Here is a 24,144-nt window from a genome sequence, read left to right as displayed (position 1 = left end):
TTTGAACATGGAATTTTGAAGAATGAGAGAGAGAGGTCTCAAGGACATAAGATTTGGAAAAATGCGAGGTGGAATTAGTTATTTTGCAAGAAAGAAGTCTAAGTATGATTAAAGTTCATTGAGATTTTTGTTTAAGAAAATAAAGGGGAAATCCAATGGGATTTTGATCCCAAGGTTTATTTGGAAAATTATTTGAGTGAAGTTGTTCATGTTTTTTGGGAAAGAGAATTTTTCTAAGTATCGTGATTCCTAAGCATACATCTAAAGCATACATTCCCTAAACATTCATCTAAAGTATCCATGTGATGTGTGTGCATGTGTCGGTGCTTGTGTCGGTGTACATCATTAGAGTCCATTGTCCTTTTACATAGGCCCTAGTTTACATGCTATGGTCTTGCAAGAATTTAAAAGCATAAAGAAAATTACAAAACCCCTAAGTTTTTACATGCTAAGTCTTGGCAAAATTTAAATTGCAAGAAACAAAAGCTAAGAATATAAGATGGAGGATGATATGCTTATGGATGAATGAAACATGAAATGAAAGGGTTAGTAGCACAAGATATAGGGCAAGTAAAAGCTATCATAACAAAAGTAAGAAAATTGACATGAAAAACAAGCAAAAATAATGTGAAATAGACCTAAAAATTCATCACCAATGCAAGGTTTGAATATGACCTATAATCCTCATATTTCAAAGAGTTCCCCAAAGAGTTTCAATTCAGTTTTCACAAAGAGGATTAAAGGAATACACTCTACCAAGCATCTAAGACCAAAGTTAGGCAAATTCCACATTATTTATTCACAAACAAAACTTGGAATACAAGGCATTAACAAAACATATCACAAGCAGCACCAAATTCATGAATTCAAAGTCACAATCTTCATAAAATTCATATAGTAAGGTTCCATATCAAACATTCAAGATTAGGAGTCAAGATCATGCAAGATCTTCTCAAGTTTTACACAAAGTATCACACATAAGCAAGAAAATTACTACATTATTTTTACTAGTTTTTAACATGCAAAATCATCACAGAAATATCACAAAATGAACAAGGAACATGCATGAATTTTTGTAGATTTTTTTTTAAGGCTTTTTAGGCATGGCAGGGGTGTAATTATCAAGCAGCAGTATTAAAATAGCAAAAAAACAAGCATGAAACGAAATGAACAGAAAGATTAAGCCCAAGCCCAAGGGGAAATGGATCTGGATTATCCAAACGCATCAGGAGCGTTGGATTGATCCAGATCAAACTCAACCTAGATCTAATGGTGGAAATGTTGGTTCAAAGGTGAACCAGACTGGTTCGAATGAACCGGTCCGGTTCACACCTATATAAAAGCATAATAGGCCGGTTTGTTCTCACTTCACACCTCTCTTTCTCTCTCTAAGCCTAAAACGCTCCTCCCTCTCTCTAAAACGCCGGTCATCTTCTCCGGCGGGTTTGACCACCGTCGGTGAAGATTCCGGTGCCGGAAACCTAACTGCCACCTCTTAGCTCAGAAAAACCTGATCTAAACATCTTTCTACTCGTTTCTTCGCAACGAACACAAATTTCAAACTATAAATCACAAAAACTCCATGAATCAGTGTAGATCGGACCTAAACCTTTACGGTTTCGAAACGTTTTGGATCTTGAAACTTTTTTGAAGAAAACAACTCAGAATGCTTCGATCTATACTGATTTAAACATGAAAAGCACTTGTAAACGGCAGAGCGTGGAACTTCGAAAGAAGAAGAAGAATATGAGGTTTACCTGCTGGAAATCGGAGATTTGAACAAAGAAATGGTGAGAAAATGTTCTGATGCTTCCTTTTTGCTTCTGGTGAACGTTTTGATTCAAACTCCGAAAATAAATCGGAGTTTCTTCGTCTTCTCACTCTTCGTCTTCTGCTTCTTCTCTGTGAATTTGTCGAACTGGCTCTTCTCTCTTCGATTCCTCTTCTTCTCACCTCTTCTCTGTGCTCGTACGATTCGTCACTTCGGTGGCGAATTCATGCTAAAATTGCAGAGGCTAGGGTTCGATGATGATGATTCCTTGGTGAATCTCTGAGAACCACTTCGAATTCGTTGAAATTGTTGAATTTTGTTGCGATGGAACGTGAATTGCGTTTGTATTCTGTGGAATTGGTAAAAATTGGTGCGAATTTGTGGAGTTTTGGTTTGGAATTGAAGGTTTGAAACGGTTAGGGTTTGAGTTCTTGATGAATGTTCTTGAGGTTCTGGAATTTTTCTTGAGCTTTGATCTTTGAGATCAGAGAGAGAAATTCCAGAGGTGTTTTTGTGATGTGGCGTGTATTGATTGGGATCCTTTACTGTTCTGGGCTTAGGTGGCCTTTTATAGGCTGCCAAGTGGCCTCTGGACCTATCAGAAGGTGACATGTGGCGTGGACTGATGACTTGGACAAAAGGGACCTTTCTGCAATTGTTAGAAACAAGGACTGGACTGCAAAGGTCTAAAATGCAATAATAAAAGGAAACAGGACTAAAAGAAAAATAACAAAAGGACTAAAATGAAAATAAAAGAAAAATGGGGACTAAAATAAAAATAATAGGAAAATAGGGACTAAAATGCAAATAATAATAAAATTTGGTAAAAAATGTAAATTGGAAATAACGTAAAGTGAAACCAATAAAAAACACAAAAAGGACTAAAATGAACCAACTACACAAATGAGGTACTTCAAAGTAACCTCTCTCTGTCAAATTTTTGTGTGAAATGACCAAAATGCCCTTAGGGACTAAACTGACTCAAAATGACTCAAATGCAATTTTTGAAATGGATTTTAACATGGAATCGAAGCAAAAATTTATACCAACTAATTGGAAAGACTCAGAGACAATTTTCAGGGATTAAAATGAGTTTGAATGCAGGAAATGACTAAAATACCCTTTTTTATGAATTTTTGCAAATAACATTGAAATAAAATGCAGAGAAACATGCAATTGATCAGAGACAATTTCAAATGACTTGATATGCAAGAAAAACCTTTTGGATGGCCTGAAATGCAAGAAAACATAGACAAAGTCACAATTGAAAACTCTTCAAAACAAAGACAGTAAAACATGCAGCTAAAACATAGTATAATATCAGGGTAAAACAATATCAAATTGGCAATTACTCAATAGTAATAGGCACATATCAGAGATGGAAAAACATTTTGAGCAAGTATTTTTAGGTCCAAAATTAGGGTATAACAAGATGGTATACAAAATATCCTAGAAACATTTCTCCTGGGTACAAAATATCCTAGAAACTTAAGTATAGTAGCAATAATAATGATTGTAATATCATAAAACAAAAAGTGGGCCAGTAAAGGTAAGTGCAAATGGTTTCAATGCCAATGAAAACAATCATCAACTCAACAAACCTTATTCAGATTCATAATCTCTTTCTGCTTCAGCACTACTGCAAAACATCAATTATGTCCTTGTAGATAGGTAGCTACCGACCTTCAATATGTAGAATATAAACGAGCCAATGCTAATCACTAATCCACTCTCTAATGTCCTCCATTACATTTACTCATTGTAATTGACATGTGCCTTTGAATATACAAAAACACCTTATTGGATAATAATCATTGCAACTATTGTAACGTTGCTAGTTGCTCATAAATCTCTTCTCACGATTTTTAAAGAGTCCTGATAGGTATACCACCATAGGTGGCAATACCACTCCTACACCCACATAAAAAAATGACATGTGGCATAGTGGGCCCCACACTCCACTAATTGTCTCTCTTTTCCTTTTTCCTTCATCCCTCTCTTCTCTTCTCCGACCGACCTCTCTTCTCTTTTCCTTCATTCATCTCCCTTTTGTTGCAAGTTGTGGAAGGCGAAATAAGGTTCTTTCTTCTAACCCATTTCTTTAATTAATCGTTTTTTTTTTCATTCTCATGTGACTCTCTATTTGGATCAATGTTAATTACAGTTAGGGTTATGTTTATTTAGGTTCGAATTTGTATAAGTTCGTCTTCATTTTTCTAATTCTAGGGTTTCGTTTTACCTAGACATTTGAATTATCTCTGTGCTTGGGTCTTCACAGTGATCCAATTCAAAATCTGACATCAATTCTAGGTATATTAAGGTTGCTACGTGACGGATTTTTAGCTATGTAGTTATGGTTTTCGACATTAGAAGCCACTAGTATGATCCATTAGCGATAAATTAATTGCACGATAGGCACCAAAGAGGAAAAAAAAATTAAATACAATCCTCCTGGTTAGCTTAATTGATCAAAAGGTGGAGTGATATTCTTTCGAATGTTTTTCCATACCTAGAGTTCATGGTATATTGGGAATATTATTAGTTTTTGAAAAATACATGAATGTTATGAAGAATGTGACATGGAGACTTGCTATCAAGTTTTGGGTCCTGAGAACGGTGACATGATTGATGCGAGATGGGTTGCATGTTGAAATTTCATGTTCTATACTGTTGGAATTTTGGTTTTTATATTTTGAAGGGGAGGTGGGGGTTTGGATTGGTTTAAGGATGATCTTGGATGTGGTTGTGATGTGGACAGGAGGAGGCAGTGGCTGCAGCCACTTTGCACTGCTGGTGCATGGTGTTTATTATATACATTTAACTTGTTTGTGACATGTTCTATGGTTTATTTCAGATTCCTGTAACTTTGGATTCTGTTGACGCTCTAGAGACATATACCCAGATATCTAGCCATCCCTTAAACAAAACTAGCAAACAGGGCATTATAGCTCTTGATATCCTTCATTCTAAGGTATTACTTTTAATCCATTAATGGTTATAGTTTTATTGTTGTTTCTAGACAGGTTTTGCGCAGGGATGACGGTTTGGGGCTGTTGCATTGTCTCTGCCATCGTATGGTAGCCTTTGATGTGGCGCAACTCATGAAATTGGTGGATGTCCAATTTATGTTAGGTATAATGATATTCAGCTGCAACTCTTTTCTTTATACACATTCATCAAATGGACATAGATTTAATGGAGGTTTTTTGTTTTTATCTCTATGATGGTTTTATAGTGATAATCCACGCAACCTCAACTTTGATCTTCTTAAGAAGATGGCAGGCCTACACATGACTCTTTTTGTGAGTTTGAAGTTGTCCTTCTTCCCGTGAACTAGTTCCATAATCATAAGATTTTATAGCATTTACTTGGAACTGAAACAAAGGGTATCCATCCCAATAAAACCCTGTATTATTATTTTCCATCACAGTACTTCTCATTTGAGATGGATAAATAGTACTCATATTTGAGCTATTGCTTGAATTGCTTTCTTTCCCTTGATCATTAATGAACAATGAGCTGAATTTTGAAGCTGAATTGTTGTCTGAAAACTCTGTCATGGACACATTTGCGTGATCCAAATTTGTTTGACTCGGCATTGAAGTGAATCCATAGCTTGAATTAAGTCTGAATTGACTCTGATCACATGGTTTAAGGCTTGTGTTAAACCTTTGTAAAATTCTCGTTATTTGCTTCACCTATTATTGCTTTCACATCTCTCTATTTGTCAATTCAAGCTGCTCAATCTTCACTATAGTGCAGCCAATTTTTTTTCATCGTAAGCTTGTGTTCTGGTTCAGTTTTTGGTGTTGTATTGTGGGACTGTTATGCAGGTGTTAGTGTTGAAATGATGGCCTCTAATGTTGTCATATTGAGCTTGGGAGAGAGTTAATTGGCTAGAGTATATGATTGGTGTTGTGATTCATCTATTTGGCGAGAGTACGATGGCCTTTTATGGCTGGATTTTTAACAGGCTAACATGCCAAAGAAAATTGATGATAACTTGAACAAGATGGGTGCAAGAATACCAAATGTGAAGCTTGAGAATTCTACAATATAATACCAAGCAAAGGTTCGGGTATCCACATGATGAAGATCATCAAATGTATCAGATGATGAAGATCACCAAGCATCAACCGTGTTCACTCGAATAAAAGACAAGTCAAGAAATCGTGTCAAGAGCGGGGTTCTTGGAACACCGTGGGTGAAGAGTGATACGAGGAAGAATAAAAATAATGTAGTGGCGTAATCAAAATTTAATGTAAATTTTTTTATGCTCTTTTAAATTTACCAGGACCATGTTAGTTATTAATGAAACATAATATGTTGTTAGTTACTAACTTTCTTGAACAATACTATAGTATGGTACTCACTAAGCTTGTAATGTACTATTCCTTCTAATCGCACTATGTATGGTTTTATGGTTCTTAAGATAGATATTGACAGAGTATGAATATGAATATGTTTTGTGTGACCACATATTTTAAGGTGCGTGACCACTATTTTTTCAGAAATTAGAACTTGTCCGTCTTTAGGTGTGATAAACTCGCAGATTGTAAAATCAGTTATTTATTATTGGAATTGCTTTTAGTGTAGTGATCAAATTTAGATTGTGTGTTTGATTCGCCTAAAACAAGATTATTTATACCTGGTAAATATAAACTGGCCAAATATATGGTATGTGTGACCACATTTTTACAAATACGTGACCATTATTTTATCATAAATTAGAACTTGTCCGTCTTTAGGCGTGATAAACTCGCCGATTGTAAATCAGGTTTTTTATGGTTGGAAAGGCTGTTAGTGCAATGATCAAATGAGATCATGTGTTCGATTCGCCTAAAACGAAATTATTTACATCTGGGAAATATAAACTAGCCAAATATATGGTCTGTATGACCACATTTTTACACATGCGTGGCCACTATTTTTTCAGAAATTAGAACTTGTCCGTCTTTAGGCGTGATAAACTTGCTGATTGTAAAACAGATTATTTATGGTTGGAAATGCTTTTAGTGCAGTGATCATATGAGATTATGCGTTCGATTCGCCTAAAACGAAATTATTTACATCTGGAAAATATAAACTAGCCAAATATATGGTCTGTATGACCACATTTTTACACATGCGTGACCACTATTTTTTCATAAATTAGAACTTGTCCGTCTTTAGGCGTGATAAACTCGCCGATTGTAAATCAGGTTATTTATGGTTGGAAAGGTTGTTAGTGCAGTGATCAAATGAGATCATGTGTTCGATTCGCCTAAAACGAAATTATTTACATCTGGGAAATATAAACTAGCCAAATATATGGTCTGTATGACCACATTTTTACACATGCGTGACCACTATTTTTTCAGAAATTAGAACTTGTCCGTCTTTAGGCGTGATAAACTTGCAGATTGTAAAAGAAGTTATTTATCGTTTGAAAGGCTTTTAATGCAGTGATCAAATGAGATCATGCGTTCGATTTGCCTAAAACGATATTATTTACACCTGGGAAAGAAAAACTAGCCAAATATATGGTCTGTATGACCACATTTTTACATATGCGTGACCACTATTTTTTGCACATGTAAGTTACAGATAACCAAATAAACGAACAATATAACCATAATTTGTCAAAGGCGTAACCATTTTTTCCCTGCATTCAAAATTGGCCGTCATTCTCATATCTGACCTAACAACATAAAATATGATGCTCTTAATAATCTAAAGTACATGGATGGTGGTAACTTTGAATGTATCACTGACAAATTGGCTCGAATTGATTTTTTTTTTTCACATGTAAATTACAAATTGGCCGAATTAGTACATCACATAATAAAATAAAATTCAAAAAATTGAACGTAGTTGCTTGAAGTTGATTCTTCTGAGCTTGACTCGGATTTTTTATTGACTTCTATCAATGATTTCGTTTCAAAAACATGTTCTTCGACCCTTTCTTCTTGCCAATCATGGTACATTGAGAAGAGCTCAAGTAAAACCTTGGGATTCACTGTAGCTGATTCAACCATAGAAAGGAAGCAACTAAGTATCATCCCAAATAATATTGTCAGTATTAAATGCAGCTGATAGATCCAAAACGAATGACCAAAACAAACATGATATATCAAAAAAAAGGACCAAGATTTAAATGTGATTGAAAAACCCGAAGCTTACAACATCTTCATTTTTAAACAGCAAAATCATATAGAAGGAAAAGGACATGCCAATATGCCATTCCATTCCAGCAATCATCAACATTGCAATCTAGCATGAGTGCACGACATGACATACAAACACAGTCAGCTATCATCCGTAAGCTATGCTAACAGAATGCAAGCTAAAAGATTTAAGAGTAAACATAGATATTCCTTAACCACTTCTAAATATATACTTTCCATATTTGCAGTAGGAAGCAGAAAGGGAGAAGGGTGAGAGGCAGAGTGAGAGGGAGAAGAAAGGGAGATCTAAGAGAGAGAAGAGGGTGAGAAAGAGCAAGTTGTGTGAAATTTCAAAAATACCCATGCCACATAAGGGGTGTATGGAAGAGTGGTATGGAGAAGGGTGTTCACCAATCTTTTTCCATTTTTAAAAGGGTTAAATATGATTTTGATTTCTATAGATTTATTAACTTTTTGTTTTACTTTCATTAAAAATTCATTAGTGTTGTATGTCCCGATGGACAACATAGCGAATTCATCCAGAAGAATTTCCAACGTTAGATCGTTCTTTGGCAGAATAAATGGATGGTTGGATTTAAAAGATGATTCTGCTACAGTAACAGGCATGTGGGAATTGTACTGTTCGGGATAAATTCGTTTTAATTCCTGTCGCGATAGGAAGCATTTTCCTTAAAAATTTAGTTAGACTTTTAGTTCCTCAAAAGTGTTTCATCACTATGAATACGTTTTTATTTTTTAGTCAACTTATATCTAGTTTTCATATTTTTTAATGAAATTTTCAAAAATGTGTTGAATATTATGACAATCTCTCCCAAAAAAATTAAATATTTTTAGCAAAACATTAATTAAATATGAATTTTTAAGCAACAAAAACATAAAAATTCATATTTAATTTATATTTGGTTAAAAATTCTATTTTTTTTGGACAAATTGACATAATATTATACTCATTTATGTAAAATTTCATTAAAAATATGAAGTCTAGACATGAGTTAATTAAAACATAGGACTAAAAGTGGTGATGAAATTTTCTGAAAGACTAAAAATCTAACAAAAATTTTACGAGACTAAAAGCGAAAAAATTGACATATTTATAAGTAACAAAATATATTTAACACATTCTAAAACTCTAAGATCCTATTGTACCATTATTATTATTTTTTTTTTAGGATATTGTACTATTTGTTATTCTGCTCCCAAAACTCTCATGCGCGCTTTTAGAGATTGCAATTTTGCAAAGATTTTAATTTTTTTGGGAGGATTTCGTTAGGGAAAATATTTGGCATATATTCTTCAGCCTAGGTACTTATGATTTGGGGTTTTTTGGTGGTTTTATTTTCTCATTTTTGTGTAATACTTGAGATTTAATCTCCTTATATATATATACTAGTAATATATTTTGCCATTAAAAAAAAAGTGTTATCCCTCGTAGGTGGTCTTTTTGTTTTCTTTTCTTTTTCTTATATTGTCTGTCATTTGAGATTTATGAAAGGACAAAAGTTTCAACCTTCCCCGATTTTTTTTTATTTTAAAAAGAAACATATTTTCTCCCTATTTTGTCTTCTCTTTATTTTTTTAAATGCGTTTTTCTGACCTTTCTTTTGTTTTTCTCATTCAAACAGATGAACAGCATCACAATACACACACACACACACACACACACACACATATATATATATATATATTTTTAATGAAAACTAGTTTAGGATAAATTACGTCTTATAGACTCAGAAACCTTTTGGAATATTACATATATATAGTAAACAAAACTTCATTAATTATTAAACTTGTTTTCATAGTAGTAGAGAAAGCAAGTTTAAACATTAAAGGGACATTCTTTCCCCAAGAACATAAAAGAGCCAATTCTAGAGAATGAATCTGCAAATACATAGTCAAAATACACATAAATGTTGCAAGAAAATAAGAGGTATCAAGCCAAATTCTATCCTACTAGTCTCATTAAACCATTTCTTAAAAAAAAGTATTCAGTCCGTTTCTGAGATTTTTGTGACCTAAGAGCAAACCTATAATTTAGGCCCTAACATATGTATATAAAAAAATTTGAATTCCAAAAACGTGAGTAATTTTCTTGAAGATAATAGTTTTCATTCATTAACTAAATGATTCAGTTCATATGGTTAATGAATACCTCTAAGATCGATGTATTGTTTGAAAAAATCCGAATTCAATTTTTAATAGGAATATACTTTACTTTTCTCCAAACCAAACTCCTGATTACTAGGTTTTTTTTCTCTAAGAATCGGAGATTAAAATTATATATTATATTTTCTCAATCAATATCACATTTTTATTGAGTATATATTGAGCAATGCACAACCACCAGATATGTTTGAGGCTGCGTGTCCATAATAATAGGTCTATCTATCTATCTATCACACACTTGCCGTCTACGCTGAAATGAGCCATGAAATTGAAAGATACTCATGTGATGTACGTACCTTTTTAGTGGCCATGACTATATGTGACACATTTCATTATCAATCATAGTCTTACTTTTAATTATAGTAACGTAGTGATTGTCTAATTCTTTAGAAGAATCACTGAATCACATCACATACAACTAATTTGGATTAGACCAAAATATAATGGAATGTGACAAACTAGCTAAAAAAATAGGATGTGGCGGTTCTGCCTACCATTTTATGGAGAATTAATATAAGTAGTTATCATCTCATTATTGGACTGATTAAGAACACAACACATGAGGTTATGATTCTTTTAAATAAACTATAGGATATGCATTGGGTGCATGCAGTCCATATCTAGATTTGAAGATCCAGAATAGTATAATTAATTAATTAATGTTAGTTAAGCCATGATCACGTATACGCACAATAGATGCTTTACAGGATGTACGTGTGTCTTAGGATAATATTGTTATTCATGAATACATATTTTTTAGGAGATGGAAATTAAAAGCAACAAACAAAAGGAATCAAGGAAGAAAACTAAGTTCCACTACTTACAATGCTCAATCAAAACATAAAATTGGTCCACCATTGTTCCATACCTTACCCAGAACCACCATCACCAAGATTAAATTTTAACATGATCAATCAAATGTGCAACGAACCTTCCATTATGTCCAAATATTTTATTATTATACTCTTTTAAATTGCTCTAAATACAAGTCAGCAATATTACATAGCTTTTTCCTTAACTTATTAACCAAATATATAAAAATAAAAAACATGATGATAAATGATTAAATCTTGGATGTTACACCGAACAAAATTTAGAAGGTTAACATTTTCAAATGTGGCCAAATGATAGGTAGTAATAATTAAAGAATATAAGAAAATATTAAACCAAATACCACCTAACTAGAATGACTTATTGGTTGAAAAGTATTTGTCCATGTAGTAACCACTCTTTTGTTCCCTTGTGTAGGGTGCCTTGTGTCTCTGTGTGTTTGTGTGTTTTCCCCCCTCTTTTTTGACTTATTTTTCTTTTATGGTATTAATTTTAATTTCCTCTAGAATTAATAATTCGATGTTGGAATATCAATGGTTGATTTTACCCTAAGCAGCTTTTACATATAAAAATAAGAAATCAAATATTGAAGCACGTTGGTTGTTGGCAGTAGGCAGAATAAGCTTGAGTTGCTTTCTAGATCACCGAAAAAGCAAGACTCCTTAGACCATTTACAATGGTCACCAACATTAAACACCCTTCAACACCCACTTTTTCAATTCCCAACACTCCACATCATCTTCTCTCTCTTAATTCAACACTCATTCAACTTTAACCTCTCCAATGGTTTTTTTTCATTCAACACTCTACCCCACCACCTTTTATTTCTTATTCTTATTTAATTTTATATTTTTGTTTTTATAATTACATAAAATTACAATTATCGATTATAATTAAATTAAAATAAAGAAACACTTAACATTTTTTTTTGTAAAAACAAAATTTATTTAAATAATTTATTTTTATTTTCTTAACTTAAAATGCAATACAACAAACTAAGCACGCAACACACAAATAACTTAAAATGCAAGAAAAAAAAAGCACACAACACACAAGCAATTTATTTAGTACGATACAAATCATCTTCAATCACGAAACATTCCAAACTTTTGTGTGTGTTTGTAATTTTATTTGGCGAGCATGTATATTTAAGTATTTAATTTTTTTTTTCCATGTTTAACATATCAAATGGCGCCATTTGTTGTTTTTTTTTTACTATTTTTTTTTGTTTGCCATGTGAAATGGAGAGCATAATATTTATTTATTTTTTTTTTTTTTTTTTGCATGCCATGTGAAATGGCGAGCATCCTATTTGTTTTTTTTTTTTTAATTTTTTTTTGCATGCCATGTGAAATGGCGAGCATCCTATTTGCACGCCAATTGCACGCCGCCACGTGGCATCCTGTGTCAGATTAATTGGTGTTGAATCCGTTAATCCTCTCTCTCGTCCAGCAGTTCATTCAACACAGTTTCAACATGCCATTGCAGTGCTTTTGCTTGTTTAATGTCAGGTTCAACAGCACCATTGCACATAGTCTTATATTTGTCTGTCAAATTGACTTATGTCATGTGTGGATAGATATGGACAAATTAGCTCAACGTAATTATTCATTTGCATATTTTAATGACTTATTAATAAAATCTATAAAAACAAAAACAAATTAACCTAGCTAGCAGACAAGTTATGATAAGAGAGATAATTGTTGTTAAGCTTCGCGGGTAATTAGAGGCATTAATGAATAACGTCAAGAATGAATTCCAGACATAACATTGGCCCATTTTTATTACACGAAAGTGTAGTATACTAGTACTGACCACTCTGCTGCACCAACTTGCAACTTGCTACTTGCAACTGATATTTCTCTTTCAAATTCCTATAAATGGTTTTCATTTTGAAATCTGAATTATCCAATCCGATATATTCAAATTAGGGTTAAATATGTTTTTCGTCCCTATAAATATACCAACTTTTCGTTTTAGTCCCTCTAAAATTTTCCTTCAACTTTTAGTTCCTATAAAATTTTCCATCTTCACTTTTGGTCCCTCTTTTAAAGTAAACTCATATGTAGAATACATATTTTTGAATAAAATTTTGCAGAAAAATTCATAATATTATAAGAATCTCTCCCAAAAAAAATTAGAATTTTTTAACAAAACATGAATTTAATATTAATTTTTATATGTTTGACGGTTAAAAATTCATAATTAATTTATGTTTTGTTAAAAAATTCTAATTTTTTGGGGGATTTTTTTGTACAATATTCTACACATTTCTGCACAATTTCATTAAAAAATACAAAATTTAACTTAAAAATAGGGACCAAAAGTAGTGATTGAAAACTTTATAGAGACTAAAAGTTTAAGGAAAATTTTAGAGGGACTAAAACGAAAAGTTGGTATATTTATAGGGACCAAACACATATTTAACCCTTCAAATTATTACAAACTAAACACCAAACAATTATTTTGGTGTACAATACAATACGAACACCACTTCCTCCATTTCAAAATAGACAATTTAATTTGACTATATGCACGAGAGTAAGCGGCGATAATAGTTGCATCCTCTCGAGACCGACCCTGACATTATTAACGGAACATACTTTCATCTTATGTTTGAGTGCATCTTTGCTCCATTTACCAAGTCTCCATTTATCCCTTTTCACTTCATAGATGTGTGACATGAGTGCATCTTTGCTCCATTTACCAAGTCTCCATTTATCCCTTTTCACTTCATAGATGTGTGACATGTGGCCAAAATAAAATCAAGGGTTAGGATTAAAATATTCCCCATTCTGTTCCACAACTCAACCACTCTTGTTCATCCCCCTTCCACCTCCTGCCGCAAACAACAACCTCATCTCTCCACCGCCGCCACTTCCACCTTATGTTTATATTAATAACGTAATATATAAACTGTAGTTGAATTTTTCTCGATAAATATTTTTTAAATTTAACTTCTGTAATTCTTATTATAGATAATTAAATATCAAAATTGTAAATTAACATATGGAAACGGTTATTAGATCACTAATTTTAAAGATGGGGAATAATTGTAAAGAAAAACTTTTATATATTTTTGAAAACTGGATAATATGATGATTCATTGGGTGCTTTACAGGTAGGATATGCCTCAGCAATAAGACTGGTTAATGAATCAAATTTGACCCCACAAAGAGAGTCCCCTCCACCAAGATACCCCTACTACATTATCTGCTTGTTTCTGCAGGCCACTGGATGGGTCCCACTGACCCAAACTTAGACTTCACGGTTTTATGATTGGCCAAACTGAGACTGTGCGGGCCCATCACGTAGAGAATAGTAGTAACCCCACCAATCACTTGTGTTCATTTCGATGACGATATTTTTACTAGTATTATTTTGATTTTGATTATTTTAAAAATAATTTAATTTTTCGTTAAAATGAATTCAAAATATCATGACTTATTTTTTTAGCTATAAAAATAGTAATTTAATTAATATCAAATAATTAATTCAATTGAATATTATTATTTATTTCAATAGTAAATACTATTTTGATTTTTGACATTTTTTTAAAATAAAGTTGCTTATAACATTTCATTGATAATAAGGTCAGTACAAATTGGGATATTAAAATAATAGTAAAACTAGCTAATATTGTGCCCTTTTATATAAGAGCATGATTTGTCGCCTAATAAACTCAACCCACAAGTTTGTGAAGGAAGTTGTAATGAGAGACATGCAAGTTGACATGACCAATTTAGGTTTTGGTCTTGCTTGAGTGGAAGACATCATTCATATCTTAAAATCAATATTATCAAATTGCACAAACAATTGAATTAACCTCGAACTCAACCTCGAAACCAAATTGATTTTTGACACATAAAAATAGTATATTTTGTGAATTTAATTTATATACAACGACAATGTAAAACTTTTTTACACATGCTATCAACCAAATCATATCATGTAAACATTTTATAAACTTATCTATAAAATGTACATATTTTAATGTAATTTAATTGAATGTATATATAAATATTTTTTTATACTCTCAATAAATTAATCTTTTATTTTATTTGAGTCAAGTTTAAGTTGCTTAGCCCCTGTACAAACACGGGCTTCATGACCTTAAACTTCAACCATATTCCTGCTGTCTCCAATGAGCTATGAGATATTTTCATATCTACATTTCAATTATTCTTCTATACCATCATTTTCTCTTTGTTTCCAAGAATTGAACCACCAACCGAATAAAGTTATTTGCAATAAAGAAACTGGTCCTAACATACACTCTATTCAAACTTTAGATACCACCTAAATTCTAGTCTATATCATTAACAAATGTTACTACTCTCAAAATTTTGAGGACACCATACATGAACAAACAATCCAACATGGCATTTTAATGATCAAACATCTAACACAAACAAAGGTCATAAAATACTTACCCATTACCTTATACTTGGTACCACATAATATATGCTTCATTTAAGTGCAATAGGCTTTTATTATCCATGAAAATGACACCCCTTAAATTCATTATCATTATTTGATACAACCTAAAAGCTTCATAGGTCCAAGTTGGGATATACAAAAAATGGTACCCTCCAACTAGACTTCACAAGATTCACAATTACCTCACATATACAGAACCCTTTTTCATGCAATCATCAATTATTATTTTAGGAACAAGATTTTTTTTCTTTTCAATACCATATGATCCCTTTTATTAATTTTATTTTTGTAGCAATCTTTTTTCACTTTTCACAATCTGTTTTAACTGCACCCCAAAACAAAAACAAATGCCAAAAAAGTACTCTTCTCACGTGATGATTTACCGTAGCAAGCAAATGTTGACTTTATTTTATACATAATAATTCAACCAAAATAGAAAAAAAATAATTAAAAAAACCACCTTGCACGCACTATGCAGAAGTGTATATCTATATATATAAAAGTATATAACACAGACACACACAGAGACCAAAGTTAAGGTAAGATTCGTAAGACACAATACATTGATTCTTTCAGTTGTTTTTTTTTTGGCTCTCCGCCAAAAAACAACAACTGCATTCAAAAGGGTGTTTCTTTCAAAGTTCAATCTTCTTCTCCATCACACATCAGAAAAAACAAAGTGTTCATAAATGACACATTTTTCATTTTATTCATAGAAAATAAACATAATAAAACATACCCTTTTGCTTGTTTTGTTGTTTTTTAAGATTTTTAGAGGTTACATTACAGTTATGGCCAACACAAAAAACAGAGAACCAAAGGTTTCCTCTGTTTTCCTCTGTTTCTCAATTTTCTATGTGACAGTTTTGTTGAATTGTAACCATGTTTATGGTCAAACATCAACTGTTTTTGCCTGTGATGTTGCCAAGAATACGAATGTATCAAGTTATGGATTCTGTGACAATTCATTGTCTGTGGAAGATAGGGTTTCAGACTTGGTGAAGAGGCTAACATTGCAAGAGAAGATAGGGAACCTTGGAAACTCTGCAGTTGAAGTGAGTAGACTTGGGATACCAAAGTATGAATGGTGGTCTGAAGCACTTCATGGAGTCTCTAACATTGGTCCTGGCACACATTTTTCAAGTTTGGTTCCAGGTGCTACTAGTTTTCCTATGCCAATTCTCACAGCAGCTTCTTTCAATACTTCACTTTTTCAAGCCATTGGAAGTGTGAGTTTTCTTTTCATCTTCTTTTTATTTATTTGTCTCGGAGAGATGAAATTAGTATTAATCAGACGATATGGTCTGAGAAAAAAAAAAGTGATTAATATCGTATTGAAAATTGATAGTTTAATTCATTTTGGGACTGTTTTTTAGATGGGAAATGTTAACCAGTGCCCCCGGGGCACTGGTTAAGGAGTCAAATATAGTAGTATCCTGCTTTGAAAGTTGTGCAGTCATTGCATTAAAAGTTTAAAAAGTGTTCTTTTTGATTTAAAATTTCCACTTTTGGGGCACTGGTTAACAAGACCCTTTTTAGATAGATTATTGTGGAACACATAAAGAAGTCTTCTTCTTCTTTTTTTTTTTAATTTCTTTCTTGGGAGTAGCTTCTCAAAAACTGGGAAAAGGTGATGTTTTTCAACCTTTTATTGAATAAAGACATAAAATGTTGTTAATTTTATTCATTGGAGTTGGTGGATTTTTTTTAAAGAAAAATTCAGATATTGGTTAGATTTTGAATGTGAAATGTCATTTAAAAGAAGTAACCATCATGGCATGCCACGTTCACAAGTATTTTGACCTCTATAGCATTTTTTCAAGGGATGGATCTCTAGTTTCAAAAATGGAGTTGAGAGGATATTAGTTGTTGTTGAATTTTGTAGGTTTCAGTATTAATAGTAGGTGGTTTAGCAATGAGGTTAAATGTATATTAGTTAGTGATTAAAGGAAGTAGATGGTGGCAGTTATATAGTTGAATTTTGTTTATTTTTCATCATCCTTTCTTTAATGCTTTTAGCATAATTTAGCATAAAAGCTAGTAAAGCCTTTTAGGTACAAATGTTAAATTGAGCAATACAATAATAAATGAAACAAAAATATGGGTGAGTTCTCAGTTTGAACTTGCCAAATTAGTATATCTTTTTTCCAGCTTGCATATTGAAGCAAAAGTGTACAATTAATTGCTTTAACCAATGAAAAAGCAAAGTTCATTTATTTTGTTGCAGAAGTATATACTTTGTCATTTATCAAGTACTAAAAGTTAAGGTTATAGACAAAATAAACTACAAAAATAAAAAGGGTTTAAAGTGGTGTTAAGGGTTAATTTATGGTAATTTCAGGTGGTTTCAAATGAAGCAAGAGCAATGTACAATGTAGGGTTGGCTGGTTTGACATATTGGTCACCAAACATTAACATATTCAGAGATCCAAGATGGGGAAGGGGACAAGAAACACCAGGGGAAGACCCTTTGTTAAGTAGCAAATATGCAGCAGGATATGTGAAAGGTTTGCAGCAAACTGATGATGGAGACTCCGACAAGCTTAAGGTTGCTGCTTGTTGCAAACACTACACAGCTTATGATGTTGATAATTGGAAAGGTGTTCAGCGTTACACCTTCGATGCTGTGGTAAGATAATGTGATTGTACATGTACTAGCAAGCCGACACTTCAGGTTGAAAGCGTGCATGAGTGTCTGACACAAGTCAGTGTCCGACCCTTGCACGATATCGACACACGTGGCCACATTCAATCACTTTAGTAGGTGATTGAATGGTTATGAATGTAGAAAATCATTTTTTGTTTGTTGATTTTGTTAGGTGAGTCAGCAAGATTTGGATGACACATTCCAACCTCCATTTAAGAGTTGTGTGATTGATGGGAATGTTGCTAGTGTCATGTGTTCCTACAATAAAGTTAATGGAAAACCAACTTGTGCAGATCCTGACCTCCTTAAGGGAGTTATCAGAGGCAAATGGAAATTAAATGGGTAACTTATAATTCTCTTAAATGTCATTTGGTTAGATTTCATTATTCTTGTTGTTTTCACACTAAATAATATGAATATTATTATGTGGTGAATGTAGATATATAGTTTCTGATTGTGACTCAGTAGAAGTGCTTTTCAAAGATCAGCATTATACTAAGACTCCTGAAGAAGCTGCAGCCAAAACCATACTGTCAGGTAACAAACAAAATATGAGAAAATTTGTACTTACATATTCCAATGAAAATTGCTGGATTTTCAATCATTTTGTGTTAGTTAACTGAAAAATTATTGGTTTGCAATTTACACTTGTTGGATATGGTCGTAGTATTTAAACACGAACTGTACTCTGCAATCTGAAATGTATAGCACAATTGGCCGAACTATGTGATCAAATATCGCGTGTTTGTGTTTTTTGTATCTTTTTACTTTCGGACTGGGTTGCTGTTCTAGTTGTTTACTGATCTTGGTTGTATGTAAATTTTGATTTCATGCAGGTTTAGATTTGGACTGTGGAAGTTATCTTGGCCAATATACAGGAGGGGCAGTAAAGCAAGGGCTTGTGGATGAAGCATCCATTAACAATGCTGTATCGAACAATTTGGCAACATTGATGCGTCTTGGTTTCTTTGATGGTGATCCAAGCAAGCAACCTTATGGAAACCTTGGTCCAAAGGATGTCTGCACTCCAGAGAATCAAGAGTTAGCTCGTGAAGCTGCAAGGCAAGGGATTGTGTTGCTTAAAAATAGTCCAGGATCATTGCCTCTAAGTTCCAAAGCCATTAAATCATTGGCAGTTATAGGACCTAATGCTAACGCTACAAGGGTCATGATTGGAAACTATGAAGGTATCAAAATTTCCTACCTCAGCAATTTGCATAAGTATATGATTTGGCCATATTATTGATATAATATGAAGTTTTGGTAAATGCATCCATTATATCTATGTAGAAACATAAAATATACTAACTGATCAGAAAATATATCTATTTGAATGCATCTGTTGTCTCAGTGTCCAACACAGACACACAATTGACACATGCGGTTACATTCGATCACCTTAATTATTATTTTTTAAATACTGTCTATGTGTCTTGTCGGTATCAGTATTGTATCAGTGTCCGTGTATGTGTCATTGCTTCATAACATTTGACAAGTTACTGAAATTTTGCAGGCATCCCTTGCAAGTATACATCTCCCTTGCAAGGCCTAACAGCATTTGTTCCTACGAGTTACGCTCCTGGATGTCCTGATGTGCAATGTGCCAATGCTCAGATAGACGATGCCGCAAAGATTGCAGCCTCTGCAGATGCTACCATTATTGTTGTAGGTGCAAATCTAGCTATAGAGGCAGAAAGTCTTGACAGAGTTAACATTCTACTTCCAGGACAGCAACAACAACTAGTAAACGAAGTTGCAAATGTATCCAAGGGTCCTGTGATTCTTGTCATAATGTCTGGTGGAGGCATGGATGTTTCCTTTGCCAAAACTAATGATAAAATCACAAGCATTTTGTGGGTTGGCTACCCTGGCGAAGCTGGTGGAGCTGCCATAGCTGATGTCATTTTCGGCTCCTATAATCCAAGTAAGTCGCTCACAGTTTCCCTAATATTAGAAATCACAGTCAAATGCTGCTGATACAACTTGATGTTGCACCCCAACTTGTTGCCGCAGACATTATTTAAAATCAAAGCAATATACAACATTGACATTTGTCGATGATTTTGTGATTCAGGTGGAAGGCTACCAATGACATGGTATCCACAATCGTATGTAGAAAAGGTACCAATGACAAACATGAACATGAGGGCTGATCCTGCTACTGGTTACCCTGGTAGAACTTACAGATTTTATAAAGGGGAAACTGTTTTCTCATTTGGAGATGGAATGAGCTTCGGAACCGTTGAACACAAGATAGTAAAAGCACCTCAGTTGGTATCTGTTCCTTTAGCCGAGGATCACGAATGTCGTTCCTTGAAATGCAAGTCACTTGATGTTGCCGATAAGCATTGTCAAAACTTGGCATTTGATATTCATCTTAGTGTTAAGAATATGGGGAAAATGAGCAGTAGCCATTCAGTGTTATTATTCTTTACCCCTCCTAATGTGCACAATGCACCTCAGAAACACTTGTTGGGTTTTGAGAAAGTGCAATTGGCAGGAAAATCAGAAGGAATGGTTAGGTTCAAGGTAGATGTTTGCAATGATTTGAGTGTGGTTGATGAACTTGGTAACAGAAAAGTTCCATTGGGGGACCACATGCTTCATGTTGGAAACTTGAAGCATTCATTGAGTGTGAGGATTTGAAACAAGTCTTCAAATCCTCTCTACATTGAGTTAGTTTTTATTTCCATTTTTCTTATTTGGTTTCCATGAAAAGAATTTTCATAGGAGACCAGAAATAAGTTTGAGGTAACTGTAACAAAATTCCATGATTTGTAACATTATATTGAAATCACAAATTTGAATTCAAATCTATAGTTACTAGTTTCTACCTTAACTTTTTTATTTATATGATTTGATCACATACAATATAACGAGTTAGTCCTTTCACTTATGTTTTCAACAATTCAAGTTATTATTCATTTATAGAAACCAACTTTGGTAAGAGTCAAAGTTTTATTGTGTGAAATAAATGATTGTTTAGAACAACCACAATGATGCATGTTTCACGTATTTAACGCCAAGCTAAACACAAGTGTAAGAGTTTTGAAGATTGAGATTCAATGACTTTAGTGACTGGAAAGTCATCGTGACTTTAGCATATTTTATAAAAGATGAGAGAGCTAAGGAGAAAGATAGACATAAAGTCACTGTAACTTTTCTGCCTCAAAGATAGCGGATCCAAATCCGAGTTTTGAGTACTCTAAATCCGACACTCGTTTAATAAAATTATTTTAGGTGTCGTGTTAGAGGAAATTATGTGCTTAAGTTTTGACATTAAAAAAAAATTTAAACATTAAAAGATTCTAAAATGCATATCTCTTTTCTCTTATTTAATATATTTCAATTTTATAAGCATGTCAAAAATAAGTCTGCGTATTTTGAAGTTTCAACTTTCAACACGTGACTGAGATTATTATTATTAAAAAATAAAATAAAATCTCTCTTCTTCTTCTTCTTCTTCTTACTCTCTGCCCTCCACCGCCGCAAACGTTCTTCACCTTGGCACCAACAGCAGGTTTGTGAATCAATTAGCAACAATGAATGTGATTAAGTATTATTAATTCTTATTATTGTTATGTTAATCGCATAATTAGATGTTGCAACCCAGACTATGAACTTGCAACAATTTATAACTTGATTTTGTTACTTATAATAAAATCTGATATGTTGAATCAATATCAAATACAAGTAATTTAATCTTCTTCATTCAACATTTCAGATTTGCATTTTTGTGACTGCTTGCAACAATTAATTAGGTTTTGAACATATCATATCACTTGTGTTGTGTTGGTAGAGTAGGTTAGGTTCTTAGAGAAGCACACACTCGGGAATTCAATACATTGTAGTGTCGACACACTCTAGATGTCAATTTCAAGATGACAGTGTGGGGAAACTGAGAAAATGAGTTCCTCCATGTCTCTCTTTTTAATGGCGATTAAGAATTAAAATTTAGTCACCCTATAAAAAAGAATCACACTTTCACTCATCAGATACAAATGGGTTGGGTTCCTTGGAATTGTTATGTTATCTAGTAAGCAAATCTTACAATCTTTTGGTGACCATGTTGTCCACATTACAATACCTGCTCAAAGTACTCTCTACCTACCTAATCAACTAATGCATAACTGCGATTTTTGGATTTTATGCAGTCACAAAGATGCAAATATGAAGATCAAATTACTCATAACTTTAGTTGTATTTGAAACTTAAGTTATAATAGGAGTCATTAGATATTCATTCATGATTCAACATCACATTTTATTATAAATAACAAAATTAACTTTTTAAATAGTAAATTACTAGTTTGCCTAACATGTTTCATCGATCAAAAATTGCACATGCTATTCTTTTGGCAACATCATTGTAACATGAGAAATGATAAAAATCATTGGTGTTATTGATTTACCTGATTAGGTTGGAATTGGATTGCATCATCTAATTTTGTGATTCATATTGGAAAACTAGTGGTATCAAGGGAAGCTCTTATGTAAGGCAAGTTAGGAGGACTTTTAGGAAAATGGGACTCTAGTCCGATTCCAGGAGGCAATTGCCTATTCCAATTTTAAATGGAACTAACAGGCTGTAAAGTTGAATGAAGTTTGTGAACCTACTGCAGGCTATACTATCAATTCTCTTTGTTAGTTGACTTAGTTCAAGTTCATGTTATATGAAGTTTGTGATCCTACTGCACTTTTTGTACTTCCTACGCGTATCAATTTTCTATTTGATCCCGTTGTGTTCTTTGTAGTGGTGACATTGGTCCACTTGATTCACCAGGCACTAGTAATTAATTGTATGATCCACATGAGGTTTTTAAAAAATTGGCTTTAGGTTTCAGATAGTTGTTTGGAGGGTAACTTTAACATGTGTTTAGGTGTTTTCATTTTTGCGATTCTGATCTGGTAAACATATCTTATTCACATCTCAGCTTTAAGCATGGATCCAGAAGCTGCCAGAAGTGCACGAGAATCTTTGGACCTGGCATTTCACATGTCCAATATACTCGACACGGGTTTAGACCGTCACGCACTTTCTATTCTCATTGCCCTCTGTGATCTTGGGGTCAATCCTGAAGCACTTGCTGCCATTGTCAAGGAACTTAGAAAGGAGAGGCTCCCGCTGTCATCTTTGCATCCTACACCTCCTTCTTAATCGCGAATGTATTTTAATTAGAGATGGATTTGTTACTCCACTTTCCAATATTGTTGTGGAAGGTAATTTTTATGTTTACATTTGAATTGTTGTATGCATACTGAGAGGTTGGTTTATCGAGAAATGCTCATCACAATTTTGGAGCATTGTAGATAAACAGAACAATGGAAGAGTAGTTTAGGTGTATAGGATTTCTTCCTAATAGAAGTATGGGTTGTGTTTGGTTCATTTCGTTAATTTTTCCAATTAATAGAAATGCTTACAAAAGTTATTGTCTAACTTCATTGTAAGATTGGTTTATCTTGGAAGCAATATGTATTTTAACAAAGTTTCCTAGTAATAGGGTACCTGCCTTATGTACTTTTTTATTACATCTATGAAACAAGGAAGGCTTTCCTTTCTTATTTTGTGTGACTATACAGGTCATATCTTTTATTCATCTGTCGCATTCAAAGGTGTTTTGTTTATTTCCTAAATTTTGTAAGATTTTTGGAAGCTACATTTTTAAAAGATGGGCAGATTGTTTTCTATTTCATAACTTCTTTTTCCTTCATTTGACCTCTTTATTTGTAAGTTTAAATCAGGCTTGGAGCTTCCTAGCTTTATGAGACTTTCCTGCTACTCTTATGTTTATGCTCAAATACCTTTGATTTCAACTTTTAGTATATTTATTAAATGTTCTGTTTATTTCTTTCTCATTACATCTCTCACATCTATACCCGGAGTTGCATATATTGATACCTTCAGTTGTCATTCCAAATTGTTTGCTTTCTTGATTATAATATTCAGAGCATCTTTTGTCATCTAACTAAGAGGTAAGTTTCTTGAGACACGGTCATGCAAGATTCCTTCCTTAGTAGTATTTTTTTTACAAACATGAATCCAAGAATTATATACAAAATAGCATAGTTAAGAGATTAGAATTTTTTTCAGCCCAGACCAACATATTTTCAACTGGTTTATGATTT

The 24,144-nt window shown here is 33.1% G+C and overlaps 1 protein-coding gene, 2 long non-coding RNA genes and 1 pseudogene across 5 annotated transcripts; 3 read left to right on the top strand and 1 right to left on the bottom strand.

The window, feature by feature from the left end:
• Nucleotides 1–3,641: 3,641 nt before the first annotated feature.
• LOC146943532 (uncharacterized) lies at nucleotides 3,642–6,245 on the top strand. Its single transcript, XR_015025597.1, has 3 exons — nucleotides 3,642–3,849; nucleotides 4,626–4,903; nucleotides 5,007–6,245. It is a non-coding gene; the product is annotated as an uncharacterized LOC146943532 (long non-coding RNA).
• Nucleotides 6,246–7,388: 1,143 nt separating this feature from the next.
• On the bottom strand, nucleotides 7,389–8,177 carry LOC146943531 (uncharacterized). Its single transcript, XR_015025596.1, has 2 exons — nucleotides 7,934–8,177; nucleotides 7,389–7,775 (listed from the first exon to the last, which is right to left on the bottom strand). It is a non-coding gene; the product is annotated as an uncharacterized LOC146943531 (long non-coding RNA).
• A 7,712-nt stretch (nucleotides 8,178–15,889) lies between these two features.
• On the top strand, nucleotides 15,890–20,832 carry LOC146943530 (beta-xylosidase/alpha-L-arabinofuranosidase 1). The gene is made up of 7 exons (XM_085741817.1): nucleotides 15,890–16,601; nucleotides 17,714–18,001; nucleotides 18,192–18,361; nucleotides 18,459–18,556; nucleotides 18,856–19,206; nucleotides 19,533–19,943; nucleotides 20,094–20,832. The coding sequence occupies exons 1-7, from the start codon at nucleotides 16,164–16,166 to the stop codon at nucleotides 20,663–20,665; spliced, it is 2,328 nt and encodes a 775-aa protein (XP_085597943.1). The 5' UTR covers nucleotides 15,890–16,163; the 3' UTR covers nucleotides 20,666–20,832.
• A 576-nt stretch (nucleotides 20,833–21,408) lies between these two features.
• LOC146943529 (mitotic-spindle organizing protein 1A pseudogene) lies at nucleotides 21,409–23,580 on the top strand (annotated as a pseudogene). 2 transcript variants are annotated; one of them, XR_015025595.1, is made up of 3 exons: nucleotides 21,416–21,539; nucleotides 22,439–22,516; nucleotides 22,953–23,580. The product of XR_015025595.1 is annotated as a mitotic-spindle organizing protein 1A pseudogene, transcript variant X2 (transcript). The 2 variants fall into 2 exon arrangements; XR_015025594.1 differs by lacking the exon at nucleotides 22,439–22,516 and having other exon boundaries at nucleotides 21,409–21,539.
• Nucleotides 23,581–24,144: the final 564 nt, after the last annotated feature.

Source organism: Medicago sativa, chromosome 2 (assembly GCF_051527215.1).
Source record: "Medicago sativa cultivar Bolivia chromosome 2, Bolivia_mono, whole genome shotgun sequence".
In the NCBI taxonomy this organism is placed as follows: domain Eukaryota; kingdom Viridiplantae; phylum Streptophyta; class Magnoliopsida; order Fabales; family Fabaceae; genus Medicago; species Medicago sativa.
This window is presented reverse-complemented; position numbering and strand designations above follow the sequence as displayed.

Bases quoted from the DNA above. Each gene is read 5' to 3' on its own strand.
- LOC146943530 (XM_085741817.1), top strand. From the start codon at position 16,164: ATGGCCAACACAAAAAACAGAGAACCAAAGGTTTCCTCTGTTTTCCTC. The intron at 19,207-19,532 runs GTATCAAAATTT...GAAATTTTGCAG, and splicing joins CATGATTGGAAACTATGAAG to GCATCCCTTGCAAGTATACA. The intron at 19,944-20,093 runs GTAAGTCGCTCA...TTTGTGATTCAG, and splicing joins TTTCGGCTCCTATAATCCAA to GTGGAAGGCTACCAATGACA.